This window comes from Hakea prostrata, chromosome 9 (assembly GCF_041222555.1).
Source record: "Hakea prostrata isolate BN-2017 chromosome 9, UWA_Hpros_2, whole genome shotgun sequence".
In the NCBI taxonomy this organism is placed as follows: Eukaryota; Viridiplantae; Streptophyta; class Magnoliopsida; order Proteales; family Proteaceae; genus Hakea; species Hakea prostrata.
Window position 1 is genome coordinate 28,007,178 of NC_142608.1, and position 15,447 is coordinate 28,022,624.

At 39.3% G+C, this 15,447-nt stretch overlaps 1 protein-coding gene across 1 annotated transcript in view; it reads left to right on the forward strand.

Moving 5' to 3' along the window:
• Nucleotides 1-949: 949 nt before the first annotated feature.
• The window catches only part of LOC149005082 (DNAJ heat shock N-terminal domain-containing protein), a 41,814-nt gene continuing 27,316 nt past the window's right edge, over nt 950-15,447 (forward strand). The window contains exons 1-5 of the mRNA XM_089168131.1: nt 950-1,249; nt 2,400-2,528; nt 2,614-2,743; nt 2,994-3,114; nt 3,977-4,058. Of these exons, the coding sequence (XP_089024257.1) occupies nt 1,022-1,249; nt 2,400-2,528; nt 2,614-2,743; nt 2,994-3,114; nt 3,977-4,058 (690 nt within the window). The 5' untranslated portion in view covers nt 950-1,021. The remainder of the gene's footprint in view (nt 1,250-2,399; nt 2,529-2,613; nt 2,744-2,993; nt 3,115-3,976; nt 4,059-15,447) is intronic.

Here is a 15,447-nt window from a genome sequence, read left to right on the forward strand (position 1 = left end):
TCGCTCATTTGGTATCATCATTGGCTTTAGTGCATAGTTGGGGTTTTGGCTTTTCCTTTTATTATAATTAATTATATCTGCGAAATGGGCATCCATTTCTTTCACATCTAAAACTAAAACAAGCTGCTAAGAATCAAGAATTTTGTTAACACTAAGACACTGCACAAATCATCCATGCGGAAAATGGGTTATAGGTGCTGTAATTTATTAGCAGGAATCATGGGTCTTCGGTTCAAGATTATGCGACATGGATGATGGGTGCATGCCATTCTTTCAATCTTTTCCTTTTATTGTTGTTTCATTTTGATTGCATCTCATCTCATGTAACGGTGATGACGATACATTTACTTTGAGATAGAGAGCTACGAAGGGATGGGTGCAGGAATTAGAATGGAAAGAAAGAGAAGAAGAAGAAAGGGGAATGGGGGATTTGACATGGAAAAACCTTAAATCGAGTTCAGCTAAATTGAATGAATCTAGGGATTTTTTTTTTAATTTGAAAAATGTGGGTGGAGTTTGGAAAAATGAAAAACTAGTATTTATACTTAAGTCTCTACTTTATCTTCCATAATTATTAATTTTTTTTGTACACGTGACGTGAGAGTAACGATTTGCTACCATAAAAATCCCAAAGCGGATAACTTAGCGCGTTCGCATGTGTTAGAGCACTGTGGACACTTAATAGCACGCATCGATACAGGACTGACACGTGGTGGCTTATGTTAAAGGAAGATACATTTTCTTGGGCAAAATTACTTGGTCGAGAGCTTGATCGAGCATGAGGAAGATACGTTCGGTCCCAATTAATAGAGGAAAATAATATTATAAAATAAAAATCCAAGAAACATGGATGAGAGAATGCCACATCAGCATTGGAAGAATCTCGAATCAGTTTCGTCCTGAATTATAATTTTCTTGTTTAAGTTGAAGAAAAGGAAAAGAACAAAAATGAATCTCACTCACTTCTCCCGCTATTTTCCGTTTCTCACGGCAAAGAACAGAGCAAAACATTTTCGCGTCAATGGCTCAGTTAATGTCCCCCGTCTGCACGGATTCAATCAAATTTCAGAACCCATCACAATTCTCTTCCTCGGATTACCGATGGCGTTGTTTTTCGTCGCAGACCAACGCTCAGTGGTCGGCGACGATAGGTGTTGGCCGGAGAAGATGCTCTAGACTAAAAGCTGCTACCAAAGAATCCAGTTCTCAGGATGACATTGCGGATGATTATTATTCCGTTTTGGGTCTGGTAAGAGTTCGTGTGATACGAGCTTCCCTGGTATTAATTTCCTTCTCTTATTTGTTTTCTGAGTATATCATAGCTAAGTTTTCCCCCCTGATATTAATTCATAAAATTTATGTTATTCATGAACATTTCAGATTCTGCATCTTACTTTGAGGCTTTATGTCGATCTAGAATAAATGATCTTATGTTTCTACTGGTTAAGGGTATTAAATTAGCCGGAAGATTCAGTATGATAAGCATTGACGAAGCTAGGAATTACTTTAGTACCTTATTCTCTATTTCATTAGTCGAATTCGATGTATGTCGTTAAGGAGGAAATATTTTCTGGGTTGGTTTCGGTGCTTAATTCTGCACAGGACATGAGTGCTTTGTAGGGCTAGAGATCAAGGCTGAACTTAAGCTTAGTGTTAAGTAATACTTGGTAGGGAACGGCCCCTAGCATGTCGGATATATTATGTTGTCCCTGTGGATTTGGACTTATTTCGAATATTGCTGAGGTTGTTCTTGATTTCAGTAACTCTTGGATATGATATGCCTATGACAAAGCAATGCTTCTGTTATATCCGCAGCCTATTGAGTCACAAGACATTGAGGTGAGGTGAACCAAATAAGCCACATACAGAGGGTCTTACTCCTACTGAAATTATGCTGTGATGGATCTCATTTTCTCAATCACAATGTTTTTACTTTTGAAAAGATTGACAAATATATTTCCTTACTCCCAACAGGTCCAAATATTTTGACCACTTCAACTTATTCAGTCACGAGAGTTGATGATAATCAGAAGGTTGGACTTTTGGGTTCAGTGGATGTAACATTTTTATTTTTTGTTTGGGGGCAAGGGGTCGGGGGAGTTCTCTAAGAGGTTGACACTGACGGAATCTCATTCCCTTGGTTACCCTGTTATTTCCTTCTCTATGTACAAGATTCTTTGAAAGACATGATCGTCGGGATGCTTCGTTGAATGTTTTATACTAACATCATATATGGGTAGATTGTCATGTCTTAAGTAGTATCTAGATGGCCTAAGTAATTAATTTTATGATTGCTGGTCCTGATTGACTGTTTGTCCTCTTTCCAGATCTCATTTTGAATTTTCTCATTCTGTTGGGGATAATTTCATTTCTAATTACTGCATGGCCTATTTTACCAGCTGCCTGATGCAACAACAGAGCAGATTAAGAAGTCATATTATAATTGCATGAAAGCTTGCCATCCTGACTTGAGTGGCAATGATCCTGAGACAACAAACTTTTGCATGTTTGTCAATGAGGTTTATACGGTGGGGTTTGACTCTGAAAAATGTTTAATGGTATCCTTCACTTTTGGTGTTTGAACTTTTTCTAGTTAATGAATTTCATGAACAGGTACTCAGTGACCCAGTGCAGCGTAGGGTGTATGATGAAATTCATGGTTATGCATTGACTGCAATCAACCCTTTCTTGGATGATGAAGCTCCAAAAGACCATGCATTTGTTGATGAGTTTAGTTGTATAGGTACGATCTGTTTTCACACCTGAATTACTGCATGTCATTTTCATGGGAGATGGAAAATTTTCATGGGCCCTCATTGTCTCTCATTCTTTTCTGAGGCTTATTGTTCCTTGTTATGCTGCATTACATTCCATGGAAGCTAAATGCAGCTGGAAATAGCATTTGTAATGTTGAAGAACAGTTGTAATTAAGTCCAACCATGAGCATCTTAACTTCACCAAATGGTTATTACATGGTTTTTTTGCAATCACAGGTTGTAAAAATTGTGCTAACGTGGCTCCTGATGTCTTCCAAATTGAGGAAGACTTTGGAAGAGCTAGAGTCTACAACCAATTTGGAAATCCTGATTTAGTTCAACAGGCTATTGACAGTTGGTAAGCGCCTGCTTTATGGACATGGCTGTTGACACTTGACAGAAGTTCTCCTTCAACAAAATGTTTAAACATTTCAAAAAGCTTCAGCAACATATCTATTTTGAAAATTAGTTTACATATTAGTTTATTAGTTGGTTTGCATTCTGGCATTTTATTTTGATAGAGTGGTCACTGAAGATGCACTCCAGGTCTTTCTAATTAGTGGAAATCGTTCTCTAGGTTTGGTGATGGGGGTGTAAATATATGTAGTGTTCTAACACAGATACAGGTATCCAGCAGTAACTTTTTGGCACCTGATTTGAAAATTGTGAGTCATTTTTAAGTTGAAAAGTGTCAGTGATGGTGTTTTTCTAGTCCTTGGGTACCTTTTAATGCTCTTCCTCTGTATTATTATATGCAATTCAAAGACAGGCGGAAAACTCATGAGAATACAATAAGAATAAAAGCAGTACCAAAGAAGCTTAAAATTGAAATCCTCATATTCTAGACATTTTTTTGTTAGGCTGTTTAGAGTATTTCTAGTTTCAGGCCATGAATTTTGGGAACTTAGAATTGAAGTAACTGAGAGATAAGTCTGGTCATGAGATGCCATGCTGAAGTCCTTGTACATATCCCAGATATGCAGCTTCTATTGATTGTAACACGAAGTCATTGTGTGTATATTGTTGAATCTTTCTATAAGAACATCTGTGCTGTAACACTGTTGTAGTTAACTTTGTTAGATATCTCATATGTCTTGCACTCTTGAGAGCACTCATTGGAGTATCTCCAATTATTTATGTGTACTAATTAGTCAAAATTATGAACTGGACAGTAAGAGCTTGTAGGTAGTTTCATAACTTATTTTTCTGTTCTCTCTCAGCCCAGTTGATTGTATTCATTGGACTTCTGCTGCACAGCTATCTCTACTTGAAGATGAAATGCGAAGGGTAGAAAGAGTAAACGTAAGATACACACCCATGATTTGCATTTTTTTCTTCTTTTCTGGCTAACTTCTTGTTTTCCTTCATGATTATTTTGATGATAATCTTCTTGTTTGACAGTTATTGTTGAACTACATGCTATGCTAACAGATTTCGAAGGTTATTCATTTTACTTTTTATCTAGGTTGAGGATTTTGAGATTGTGGGAAGTACTAAACTAGAGATGATGAAGAAAGGAGGTGAGAGAGTTGCTCAGAATGCTTAGCAAACTCTCCTCCTCACAAGGAGAACAATTGTGAAACCAGGACCTGAGAAGAGGAATAAAGAGCGGAGAAGAGATGGAAAGGAAAAGGAGAAAGAGGTGCAGGGAGAGTTGTGCAAGATGCAGCAACTCTCCCCCACAATATCTTTATTTGCAAGAGCTGGGATTAGGAGAAGTTTCCCCACCTTGGATGTTACAAAAATAAGAAAATAAATCAAAATAGAATATTAGAAACTGTAGAGCTTACGACAGGTTACTTGGACTCCATGTAAGGGTAAAAAGTAAAAAGTATAAGGGGGGAACCCTTCAACTAAAATGTACATGACCAAGTGTACCCCAGGGATACAGGGCCATGCATCCCTGCATAATGTTTCAACTTGAGCAACTAAGCCCACAATAGATATCTTAAAAAATAACTTTCAGGGACATAAAAGTAAACTTACATTATCCATGTGTATCCTTGTGGTACATATGGGTAATGTACACACAACTAGCTATTGTTTAGACTCCCCCTCAAGCTGGTGCAAATAAATTACCTATGCCCAATTTGAAGTTGAAACACCCATCTCTAGAAGTAGGACCAAACAAGGGCTCTATAAAGATGTTACTAAGTTGCTTTGCTGAAGGAACAAAGGGAATAGCAAATTTTTCTTTAGGGAGCCATCCCAGGCAAAAAGATGGTCAACCTCAATGTGCTTTATGTGCTTGTGGAAGACAGAATTGCTTGCAATGTTGATAGCAAGGTTCAAAATCTCAGTTTTGACTAGCCTCGAAATTGAGATGCGACCGAAATTTCTGAAATGTCGGTCAAAACCTGGAAATATCCATAGTTGTTTCGACACCAAGTTTTAGGGCTTTTATAAGGTTTTTTGGTTTGGTTTCTGGCGTACTATGTATTTAAAGCATAAAGAACATGGCGGCATAGGTATTTTGCTAAAAATTGAATGAAAAGTCATCTTTAAGTGTTAATACACATGAGATGTTTCGAGAAATACAAACGTTTGATAGAAAATTATAAATACAAAAATATACAATCCAGGGAGAAGCTCTTACGTTTCAGTTCCAAGTTGAGTGCCTAGGTGGATCCATCCCTTGAGTCATATAGTACTCTAAATACTGTACAAAAGCAAGCCATGGCATGGTACACATAAACTTGTCCATGTAGTCCGTCATTGGCCTTCTATAGGTGGCCTTGTTGACATAAGCTAGAATTCCAAGCCTAGGGAATGTGTTGTCAGGCCATGGACTACAACCCGATAACGACGGTTGAACTAGCATAATTAGCTTTGATGGTCTTGATGGATATCCAGAGATGGAGTCCACGAATGACGCACTTGATCCATCCCTATACCCATATGCAAACATACTATTGGCTTATGAGCCCCTAACTCCACCATATGCTCCATCATATTCATATTCATATTCATATCCATATCTATAACCCCCGTATGGTGCAGATCCTACACTCTCCATGCCACTGTCTTGGGATTGGGAATCCATGAATGATGATGGTCTCCAGTATCGAGATCCTCTACCTTCAGACTCATCCAAGCTTATAGATCCCATTAAAGTTGCTAAGCTGGCCATATCCATTTGAGAACTGTCATCTTGATTCCATGGTTCTGTCTGTGACAATTGTGTATACATGCTCCATGGTGTGAATCCTGTGTTGCACGCGTGAATTGAGATTCCCCTGTGAACTTCATTGGCAGTACCTCCTTATGGTAGGAACTCCCTCTATAGTAGGGTCAGTTGGTGCTCGACCATCACTATTACATCATCATCATCCCCAGATCCATCACCCCCCCCCATCATCATCACCCTAGGCCCCCTAGATGGCTCCAAGAAGCCCCCATGAGCTGGCCGAGCCCCCTAGTAGGATTGTTTATGGCATTTTCAAGCCTCTTTTATTGTTGGAATTATTTCCAGATTTATTCCTAGAGTTTAATTTGGGTTTTACTTCTTAATTCGAGTTGTGTTTGAATTGGTTAAGCTGTGGATAAGAAAGGTTCTTATCTTTTAGGAGTTTTCTTTTGAATTTTGATTAGTGTTTGTTATGAGTTAGTTGTTGAGTCGTTGGTAATTTTAAACTCTAGCATGTGTGCCATTAGACTTTTAATTGAAATAGAATTCAAGCATGTGCTTATGAGAGTTTGAGATAACTTAAAGTTTTATTTTCAGCGTGTCTTTTTTAGATTTCATTTCAAGAGTCCAGATTATGTGGTGGGATCCTAGTTTGTTAAGGAATCCCACTTAGTGTTAGAGTTTTTTAGTAGGCTATAAATAAGCCTATTGTTCTTTGTAATTGCTTAAGTGTGATTGAATAAAATTAAAAGTATTTGAGACATAGGATCGTGGTTTTTTTGGGAGTGCCGCAGCAGTTTTTGAAGTATTCTTCTACAATCAGCAACTAATCTTCTTCAACAGCATCCATTAATCACCACAGGAAGCCTCAATCAAGTATACTCAAGTCCCAGCCCCCGCCCCAACACCCTTGGGCCATCACACCCTTCCCTACCCCTTCCCTTCCTTGTGCAACCCTAATAGACCCCTCTCTCCCCATTGCAGCCCCTCCCTGCTACTTCTGCACTCCCAACCGCAACCTAATTCCCCTTCCCTACTCCTTGCGACAGCCCCCAACCCCTCCTCCATCTCTCCTCTGGCCCTGTTACTTATTCACCCCTTTTTCTTCCCTACGGCAGCACCAAAACCTCACCCCCTGCAGCTCCCATTCCCCAGCCCCTTAACCTCTCTTTTTCTCTCACTAGGATCACACCAACCCCTAGATCTCAGTCCTACTGTTATTTTGCCAAATAAATCCTATTTTCCCTAGGTCTGAAATTTTCCTACACATCATCTTCTTCCTCTAAATTTTCTGCAACTTATCTTCAACCTTCTGAAACCTAAACCCACTTCAGACCATCCTCTACATTCAAAAATCATTAAAACAAGGCAGCAACTACAGCCCCTCCTCCCACCCTAGCTGAAAGCCTGAAACACCCCAAACCATAGTTTTTCAGATTGTAAATTTTCAGATCCGAATTGGACATTACAGCAGGATTTTCTGTGCTTTAAAACACCCTACACATTCTAGAATAACCATTCTTTTTGCTGGAAAATCCTAGGCAGCCCTTAGTTTTAGGGAAATCGCCACTGTTAGGGTTTACATCAGAAGGTCCAGTACCTTCTAAGTAGTACAAACTTGATTGGTCAAGCCCTCCAGCATCCATCCTCCTGGTCTGCAGATCCTATAAGACACTACAAGAAGGTAAAAAGTAATTGAACAATTAAGATTCTTTATGAGTTTAATAACATATAACAAGCCAAGGGGAGTTTAGGCACAAAAGTGATAGAATGCAAATTCATGGAGTTTGTGAGAGACATAACGCCATGACCTGTGAGCTTAGTAGGGGAAATCAGCAGGAATAGCTGGTGAAGAACTAATACGATTAGATAAGGAGGAAAATAAAGTGGAGATACCAGTCATGTAGCACGAAGCCACAGAGTCAATTTCCATCTACTAAAAGTGAGAGCAAGAAGAGGCATATTACTTGTATATGCTAAGCTAGAACTGGAACTGGAGGCACTAATGGCTTCAAGCTGTCGTACATGCTGGACAAGCATAGCATAGCAAGAAACATTGGACACAGTAGCAGGCCCCTTTGGCACAGATGGCATAGTAGTAGTAGTAGTGGATGTGTGATCAGTAGAAGTATCAGTAAAACTGTGTTGGCCAAGTCAAGAGCCCAATAAGCTTCCCACAGATTGTATACTTGCAAGAAGATCTAAGGGTCTATTGTCAGCCAGTGACACAATTGGTTGAGCCATGATCACAGCCACAAAGTTGTCCATGACCTCTACTGTTTGTTTTACCACGATCAACAACAAAATCAGTGTTCTTTGGTAGGGGTAGCATTAGAGGGCTTGAAGAGCCATTAGCTAGTTGATTTAGATGAGAGAAAACTCTATTGAGAGAAGGCACGGTCTCACGAGTGAGCAATTGACTTTTAACAACCTCATAATGAGGGTGAAGGCCAGCTAAAAACTTGGCCACAGGGAACTCAGCCTGTTGTTGCTTTAATTGATCAAGATCAGTAGTAAGGGGCTGATATCTTTGTAACTCCTCAAGTCACCTGTTGTAAGTATGAAAGTTATCATTAAGAGATTTATCTCCATGGGAAAATTGAGAAAGTTTCTCATACAGTTCATAGGTACATGAAATATTTGACTTGGGAGGCAGTTTGGAGTAGCTCTCAGCAAGGTCATCCCAGACTCCCTTAGCCAATACATGGAACATTACATTGGCAGCAATATTTGGTTCACCACTATTCCGCAGTGAGATTTAGCAATAAAGTTCTCACGCATCCAGGCCAAAAAATAGAGCCGAAACAGATCTTAGATAAAGGAAACTTCTGAAAGTTATTTGTAGTTGAATTACCTTGAACTACAGATGGAAAGTGATTCCTGAATAATTAGAATAAGAGGAGATAGGCTAAGAACCTGGAGGTAAAGTTGCTTGAGTGGAAAAACTATAAAAAAACAGGGGTTCCACAAGCTCTGAGAAGAAGAATCAGGAAATAAAATCAGGCCTTTGAGAAGACCTGAAAATTGGATGGAGTCCTCCTTTTGTTGAGACTAATTAGCTGTCAAAGTATAAGTATTATTAGATGGCAGCAGCAGCAGGTACAGCTTCTACAAAATTCTGAGAGGAATAACCCAGAAATACCATTGCAGGCATACTAGGTAGTTATGTCTGACATGGAAGATCTTAATTCATTATCCTGTTGATAGTCTGATCCAAGAATACCAGTAAAATATTAAGCAGCAATCAGATGTGAAAGGTAGGAGTTGAGAGAGAATCAAAGGAGATTCTCAAAACTAATAAGTTCTTAGTTTTGAAGGTTTGAATGTGAGTTCATAGCTCCGATGCCATGTCACTTAGAACATTACTGTGAAACTAGAATCCAGAGAAGAGGAAGAAGAGATATAGGAGAAGGGAAAGTTGCGCAAGATGCAGCATGATGAGCACATTTATGTGTGAAATATTAGGGCATAAAGCATGCATTTTACACACTTAGAGTGGAGCTACCTTGAGTTTTATGTTGTTTTTGCAGATTTTAGGACTTTTCAATATTTAAGCAAATATTTGGAGTTTTGGGTATGAATCATGCAATTTTACACGTCAAGAGGTCCATTCAAATTCTCAAATGCGAAAATGGGCCTGATCTGGAGCATGATGGGCTAGAGATGTGATTATGGGCCAACTCTGAAATATTTAAGAGATAAAGAAGCCAAATTTGATCTACGGCTGAGATTATAAATTATCAATCAAATCTACAGAGATATTATTGAGAGAGTCCAAATGGAGAAAAGAGTCCTTGCATACCTCAATATCTTATTTCCTATTTGTGATTTGATTAAAGAAAGAAAAAGAGGAAAAAAGAATTATATTCAGATAAGGAAGAAGGAAAAATCCCGTTTTTGAATGTCTCTGTTCAATTTCGATCAAAGCCCTTCATCGAACGGTCATCCGGTGTGTGATCGAGCTGATTTTTGGAGGAGAGCTTCACGACTTCTTGATCCTCAAATCCAACGGTGGAATTGTGCGTTTGATCTCTCTAAGTTAGTCCGATTAGTACGTCAAAACCCTAATTGGTTGAGTCAGATAGAAACCCTGAGTTTGATTCAAATTCTGTCAAGATTCTTATCCCATGTAAACTCTATAAAAGGAGAATGTGTTTTAGAGCTTAGTAGAAGCACTATTTCTTCTCTCTTTAGTTTATTTAGGCTTTCTCTAGTTTTCTTTGCTTGCATTTGTGAGATTTAAATTTATAGATTGAATGTTTAGGTTTAATTTTTCTATGTAATGCAATTCAAGTTCAAGTTTCAAGTTTTAAGATTCGTTTTTCTCTGGGTCTAGCAATTGTAGATCTAGATCATTCTAGATCTAGATCTGGTTGTTAGGGTTGGTTGAGATTCGAATCGTTTGTTCAATTTGCAAGTAAGTAACCTTCTTCAATAATCTTCTCTCCTCCCTCCATTCTTGCTTCTATCTACCTCTCGATATTCTTAATTTAGGATTTACTTTCAGCATTTATTTATTGTTCTCCCTTCCCCTGGGTCCTTGATCAGAGATGCCTACAGTCGTGTCTCTCTTTGGTTAAGGTTTCCCTTTCTTTTTATTACTTTGTTATTTACTTTCTGCAATTTACTTTTAGCATTTATTTATTGTTCTCCCTTCCCCTGGGTCCTTGTCTCTCTTTGGTTAAGGTTTCCCTTTCTTTTTATTACTCTGTTATTTACTTTCTGCAATTTACTTTTAGCATTTATTTATTGTTCTCCCTTCCCCTGGGTCCTTGATCAGAGATGCCTACAGTCGTGCCTCTTTTTGGTTAAGGTTTCCCTTTCCTTTTATTGTTTTGATTATTTCTTTTCTGCAATTTCTTTTTCTCTAATATTCATTCCCCCGATCGGTGGACTGTAAGCTATGGCAAAGGGTCCACGGTCAAAGTCATTATAATTATACTCTCCTTCCCTAGATCCAGAGTTGACACTTGGATCACTTCCCTTTTATTTTTATTTATTTATTATTCGCATTTTTTTTGCCTTTATTAATTATGCGTTGGTTATGTTTGCTTTATTTTTTGTCTCAATTCGATTGCATTAGATGTATGGATTAGGACCGTTCGTTTAGTTTAATTAAGTAATTAACAAATTTGAATCATTGCACTCTCGCATCATTAAGAAGTTAATTCTAAAGTGGCATATCTCCTTGAGATCGACATGTTAGCTACACGATACCGTGCGCTTGCGGTTACAACACTCACCTTAACAACAACAACCATAGCTTTATCCCAACTCAATGGGATTGGCTATATGGAACCTTAAAGGTAAGCAAAAGAGACAAGAGAAGTAACACTAATAAATTTATGCATGTATGAAGATTGTTAGGAAACATAGTCAAGGTAGCATGCCAGGAACATCTCTTTATATTGGATCAGTCGCACTGGTCCTAGTCTTCCAGACAGCTCTATCAACACTCATATGGGCATCTAGTCCTAGCACATGCATATCCTTTCTTCTACTTGAACAATCGATTTAGGCCTACCCCTAATTCTTTTAGCTCCATCAAGTCGAATCTGATTACTCTTCCTTACCGAGATTCCGATCCTTGCCCCCATGGTAAACATAGACCCATATACCTTTACATATTTTTTGGTTAACAGTGTTGAATTCCTTTGGAGTGTAAAAAGGGTTCTGTCCCTCGTACAGAAATTATGCTTTAGTTCCTTTGTCTGAAACTAGTATGCTTGCTTCCAAACCAGCGATACACCTATGTAGCCACACTGGAAGTTTAAAAGAAATGTTGTCGAGGAATTTGATAATAAGCACTGGTAAGGAAATTAGTTGGAGAACTCATTTATCTTACTCTTACTGAACTGGACATATCATTTTCAGTTGGGTTATTAGTCAGCTTATGAAATTACCTGAAAAGCCTCTGGAGGTGGCGAGTCAAATATTAAATCTTGAGGACTCTTCCAGAAGGAAGCTCATTGATTAATCTAATCAACATATTTATGTTTCTGTCTACTTGATGCAGAGTGGAATGATTTCAATGGTGATTGAAGGTCTGCCAAAGGTTACTGTTTGCTCATTGGTGGCAATATTGTCACATAGAGAAGCAAGCAACAGGCTACTATGGCTTGGTCAAGCTTGGAACAGTGCTGAGGCTGGGATTAGAGTTATGGCTCATACAGCTGCCGACCTAATGAGGTTGAAGTTGTAGCTTCAAGAGTTGGAACTCCCAGTCACTAAACCTACAGAGATGTTCTTTGATAGTCAAGTTGGTATCTATATTGCAAGCATCTTGGCATGTCTGGTTCAAACACATTGAAGTTGATGTCACTTAGAATTTTAGTAACATGGAATTTGATTGCCACTTTTACTCTGTTTCCTCTTCAAATCTGTTGGTTTTCAGAAGAGTCGTGCAATGCTGGGTGTAACAAAATTAAAATTGAAGTAACTAGAAATAACAGAGAGCTCAAGGAAGAGAGAAGAAGTGGTGGAGAAGGAGGGAATGGAGAATTGTGCAAGATGCAGCTCTCTCCCTCAGCAGTTTATTTGTTGGTGAAAAGTTTCCAGATTGGAGAGATCTTCAAAATATCCCAGCGACAAGTCTACCGTCAGAATCAGGACAAAGACAAACCAGATGCTAGAATGAAGATGGAAGCAAGGAGGTAGAAGAAGAAGAAGGAGAAGAAGAAAAACCAGCAGGATTAGCACAGCTCCCTGCGATTGTAGATTGATTTTTTGGAATCGTGGGCTCTTTATATATATGGGCTGCAGTCTGCAATTATAATCTACTAGGACAGGATATCTGTCCACTAAAAAAGGAAAACAAATATTATAGAATATGACAGAATATTCTATCCAAAATAGAAACAAATGTTGCAGAATATGCAGTCCAATATGCTGTTCATATAAAAATAGAAAGCAAGAAAAAGGAAACTCCAGGAAGATCTCCAATCCAACTGCAGCTGTATCCAAATCTCATGCAGATCTTGACACTCCCTCTTAAGCTAGAGCATACAATTACTCATGCCCATCTTCCAATAGATGGACTGAAAACCAAGGTACGAAGTGTCACTGACACAAGGGGTGTCAGTGGCTGTCAAAACCGCCAAAACCCTGAATGTCGGCCGACATTTGGAATGGTTTCGGTGAAAAATCGACCCCTAGTTTCCCGGGGGGGGGGGGGAGGTATTTAGGGTCATTTTGGCTTGATTTTTGTTGCCTAGCCTAATTTGAGGCCAATAAACATACTGGGAGCATTATTTTGGCCTAAAACATCACCTAAACTAATGTTCCCGATCGGCACATGCCCAGCTGTATGCAGACAAAACTGGAAGTGTGGAAAACTTATATAAACCAATGTAAACATGCAAATAGAACACAAGTACACTCTAGTGAAGAGAAGTACTAAAGTCTACAATTCTTTATACAAATATACAATTGGTGAAGTTAGGTACATATACAAGATACAATGGAACTACAAAAGTACAACTATGTAGGCAAGTACATAAAGTCAATCATCTCAAATCTTATTATTAAGAACTGTGCCTAGGTGGATCCATCTCCTCTTGAGTCTCCGACGTCATACCCACAGTGGCAAACACCCTCTCGCCCAACCATTCTACATATTGATCCCATCTCATTTTATACTGATAGTTGTCCAGATAGTCTCGAACTACAGTTCTATAACGGTCATCTTCCATGGCCAAGAGAACTCCCATGTTAGGGAAGTGGAATAGGGCCAAGGAAGGTGCTGTAGTGAGGGTGGTGATACTACTGGTGCTAGTGATAGTGCAGATGGTGGGCCTATCTGCCATGACCCAAATATGGACTCCGCAACTGACTCTGACCCCGAGAGACCTCGCTCATAATAACCATCGTCATGTGCGTGCCCATAATACGAACCATTGGAGGGGATACCCATACCCATACCGTAATGTCCATAAGGAAGTGGGACTCCATAAAGACCGATAAGCCTATAAAGTAGATGTGGAGCCTACAGACTCATCCAAGCTCATGGATTCATCGCTTCCGCTAAGCTGTCCACCAGATCTGGAGTTGAAGGATTTACGTAAACATTGTACAAATCCGTAAGATTGGTGTAGAAATGTGACATCATTATAACCACCTCCGTGCTGGTGTTACTTCCCATGGCCCTTCCCCTTTTGGTTGTAGGTCGTAGTACGACCACGATGATGGTCACCACCATAATCCTGATTCTGGGTGGCATGTGTGAACTGAGTCTCCCTAGTGTATCTCACTGGGGGCTATTATGGCTCTGATATTGAAACCTACAAATGCTCCTCAAGTCCACCACCACCACCACCACCACCATCATCTGAATCACTCCGACTCGGATTAGGAGCTGTTCCATTTGGATCATCATGCTGCGTGCAAGTGTTACCATCCAATCCTCATCAACAGTAGCAGCCACCTTCGGTGTATGTGCCTGCTCATCTCGGGATGCCACAAACTCATCCACATCAAGCCCTGCAGCTTGAGCTTACTCTGCATTAGGCCTTCCTCTAGGTTGATCCAACGCTAGTTCACCCCTATCCATCAACCAGTGAGTGAGGGGATCCTGCTTCTCTGCACCAACCTCGAATATATCATCGAGGTCGATGTCCTGTCAACTACTCTCAGCCTATTCTTTGGCGTGTTAAATCTTCAACCTCACATTATAGTGGCAAAACACTAGATCGTTTAGGCATTAGCTTCCCAACTGGTTCCTCCTCTTTGAGTGAATTATGTTGAATGTACTCCAATTCCTCTTGGACCCAGAGGCGGAGCAAGTCTGAGACGAGATCCTAATTGCCAGTCTATGAAGGTTGGGTGCACTATTCCCATAGAGAAACCTCCATTTAACAACATTATCACAAATATATTAAGTTTGAATTTTAATACTTAACATAAAATCAACTTATCAGTAGTAGCAGGAGTTGTAGTAGGAGCAGGAGTTGTAGTAGGAGTAGGAGTAGCAGTAGTAGTAGCAAGAGCAGTAGCAAGACCAATAGTAGTAGGAATAGTAGGCGGGGCAATGGCAGTAGTAGGAGCAGGAGCAGTAGGAGTAGGAGGAGTAATTATTATTAATATATCAAGGATGTATTCGTGCATCTAAGATCTAACTTGGATTAGTGTTTTCTCGACCCTATATAATAGCATCTAAATTGAAGGACCCAAATGTGTACCTAAGCAACTTGATTTACAATCATTTGTATTAATGGTTAGCTAAATTCTTTAAGGAATAAAATACAAGTTCTAACCATTTGAAATCCTTGATATCTCACCTCGTTGTGGAAAAATGATTGGACCATCAGGTCCGGCTCCAACCCCAACACGGCATCCAACAGGTTTGGTTTCCAACCCCAAAGGTTCACTATACTAATATTTAGGGTTGAGATAATAGACTGCACAATTAAAAAACTTAAAGTTAGAAGTTAGAGGCTTAGAGTTAGGATTGAATGAATTACCAATACTTATAAGTCAACAACCCACAATATTTACTTATCGGCCTTATGCAGTGGATGCATCAGATGAGCGGTCCATCATTCATGCACAATATTCAAGGAAGCCCGG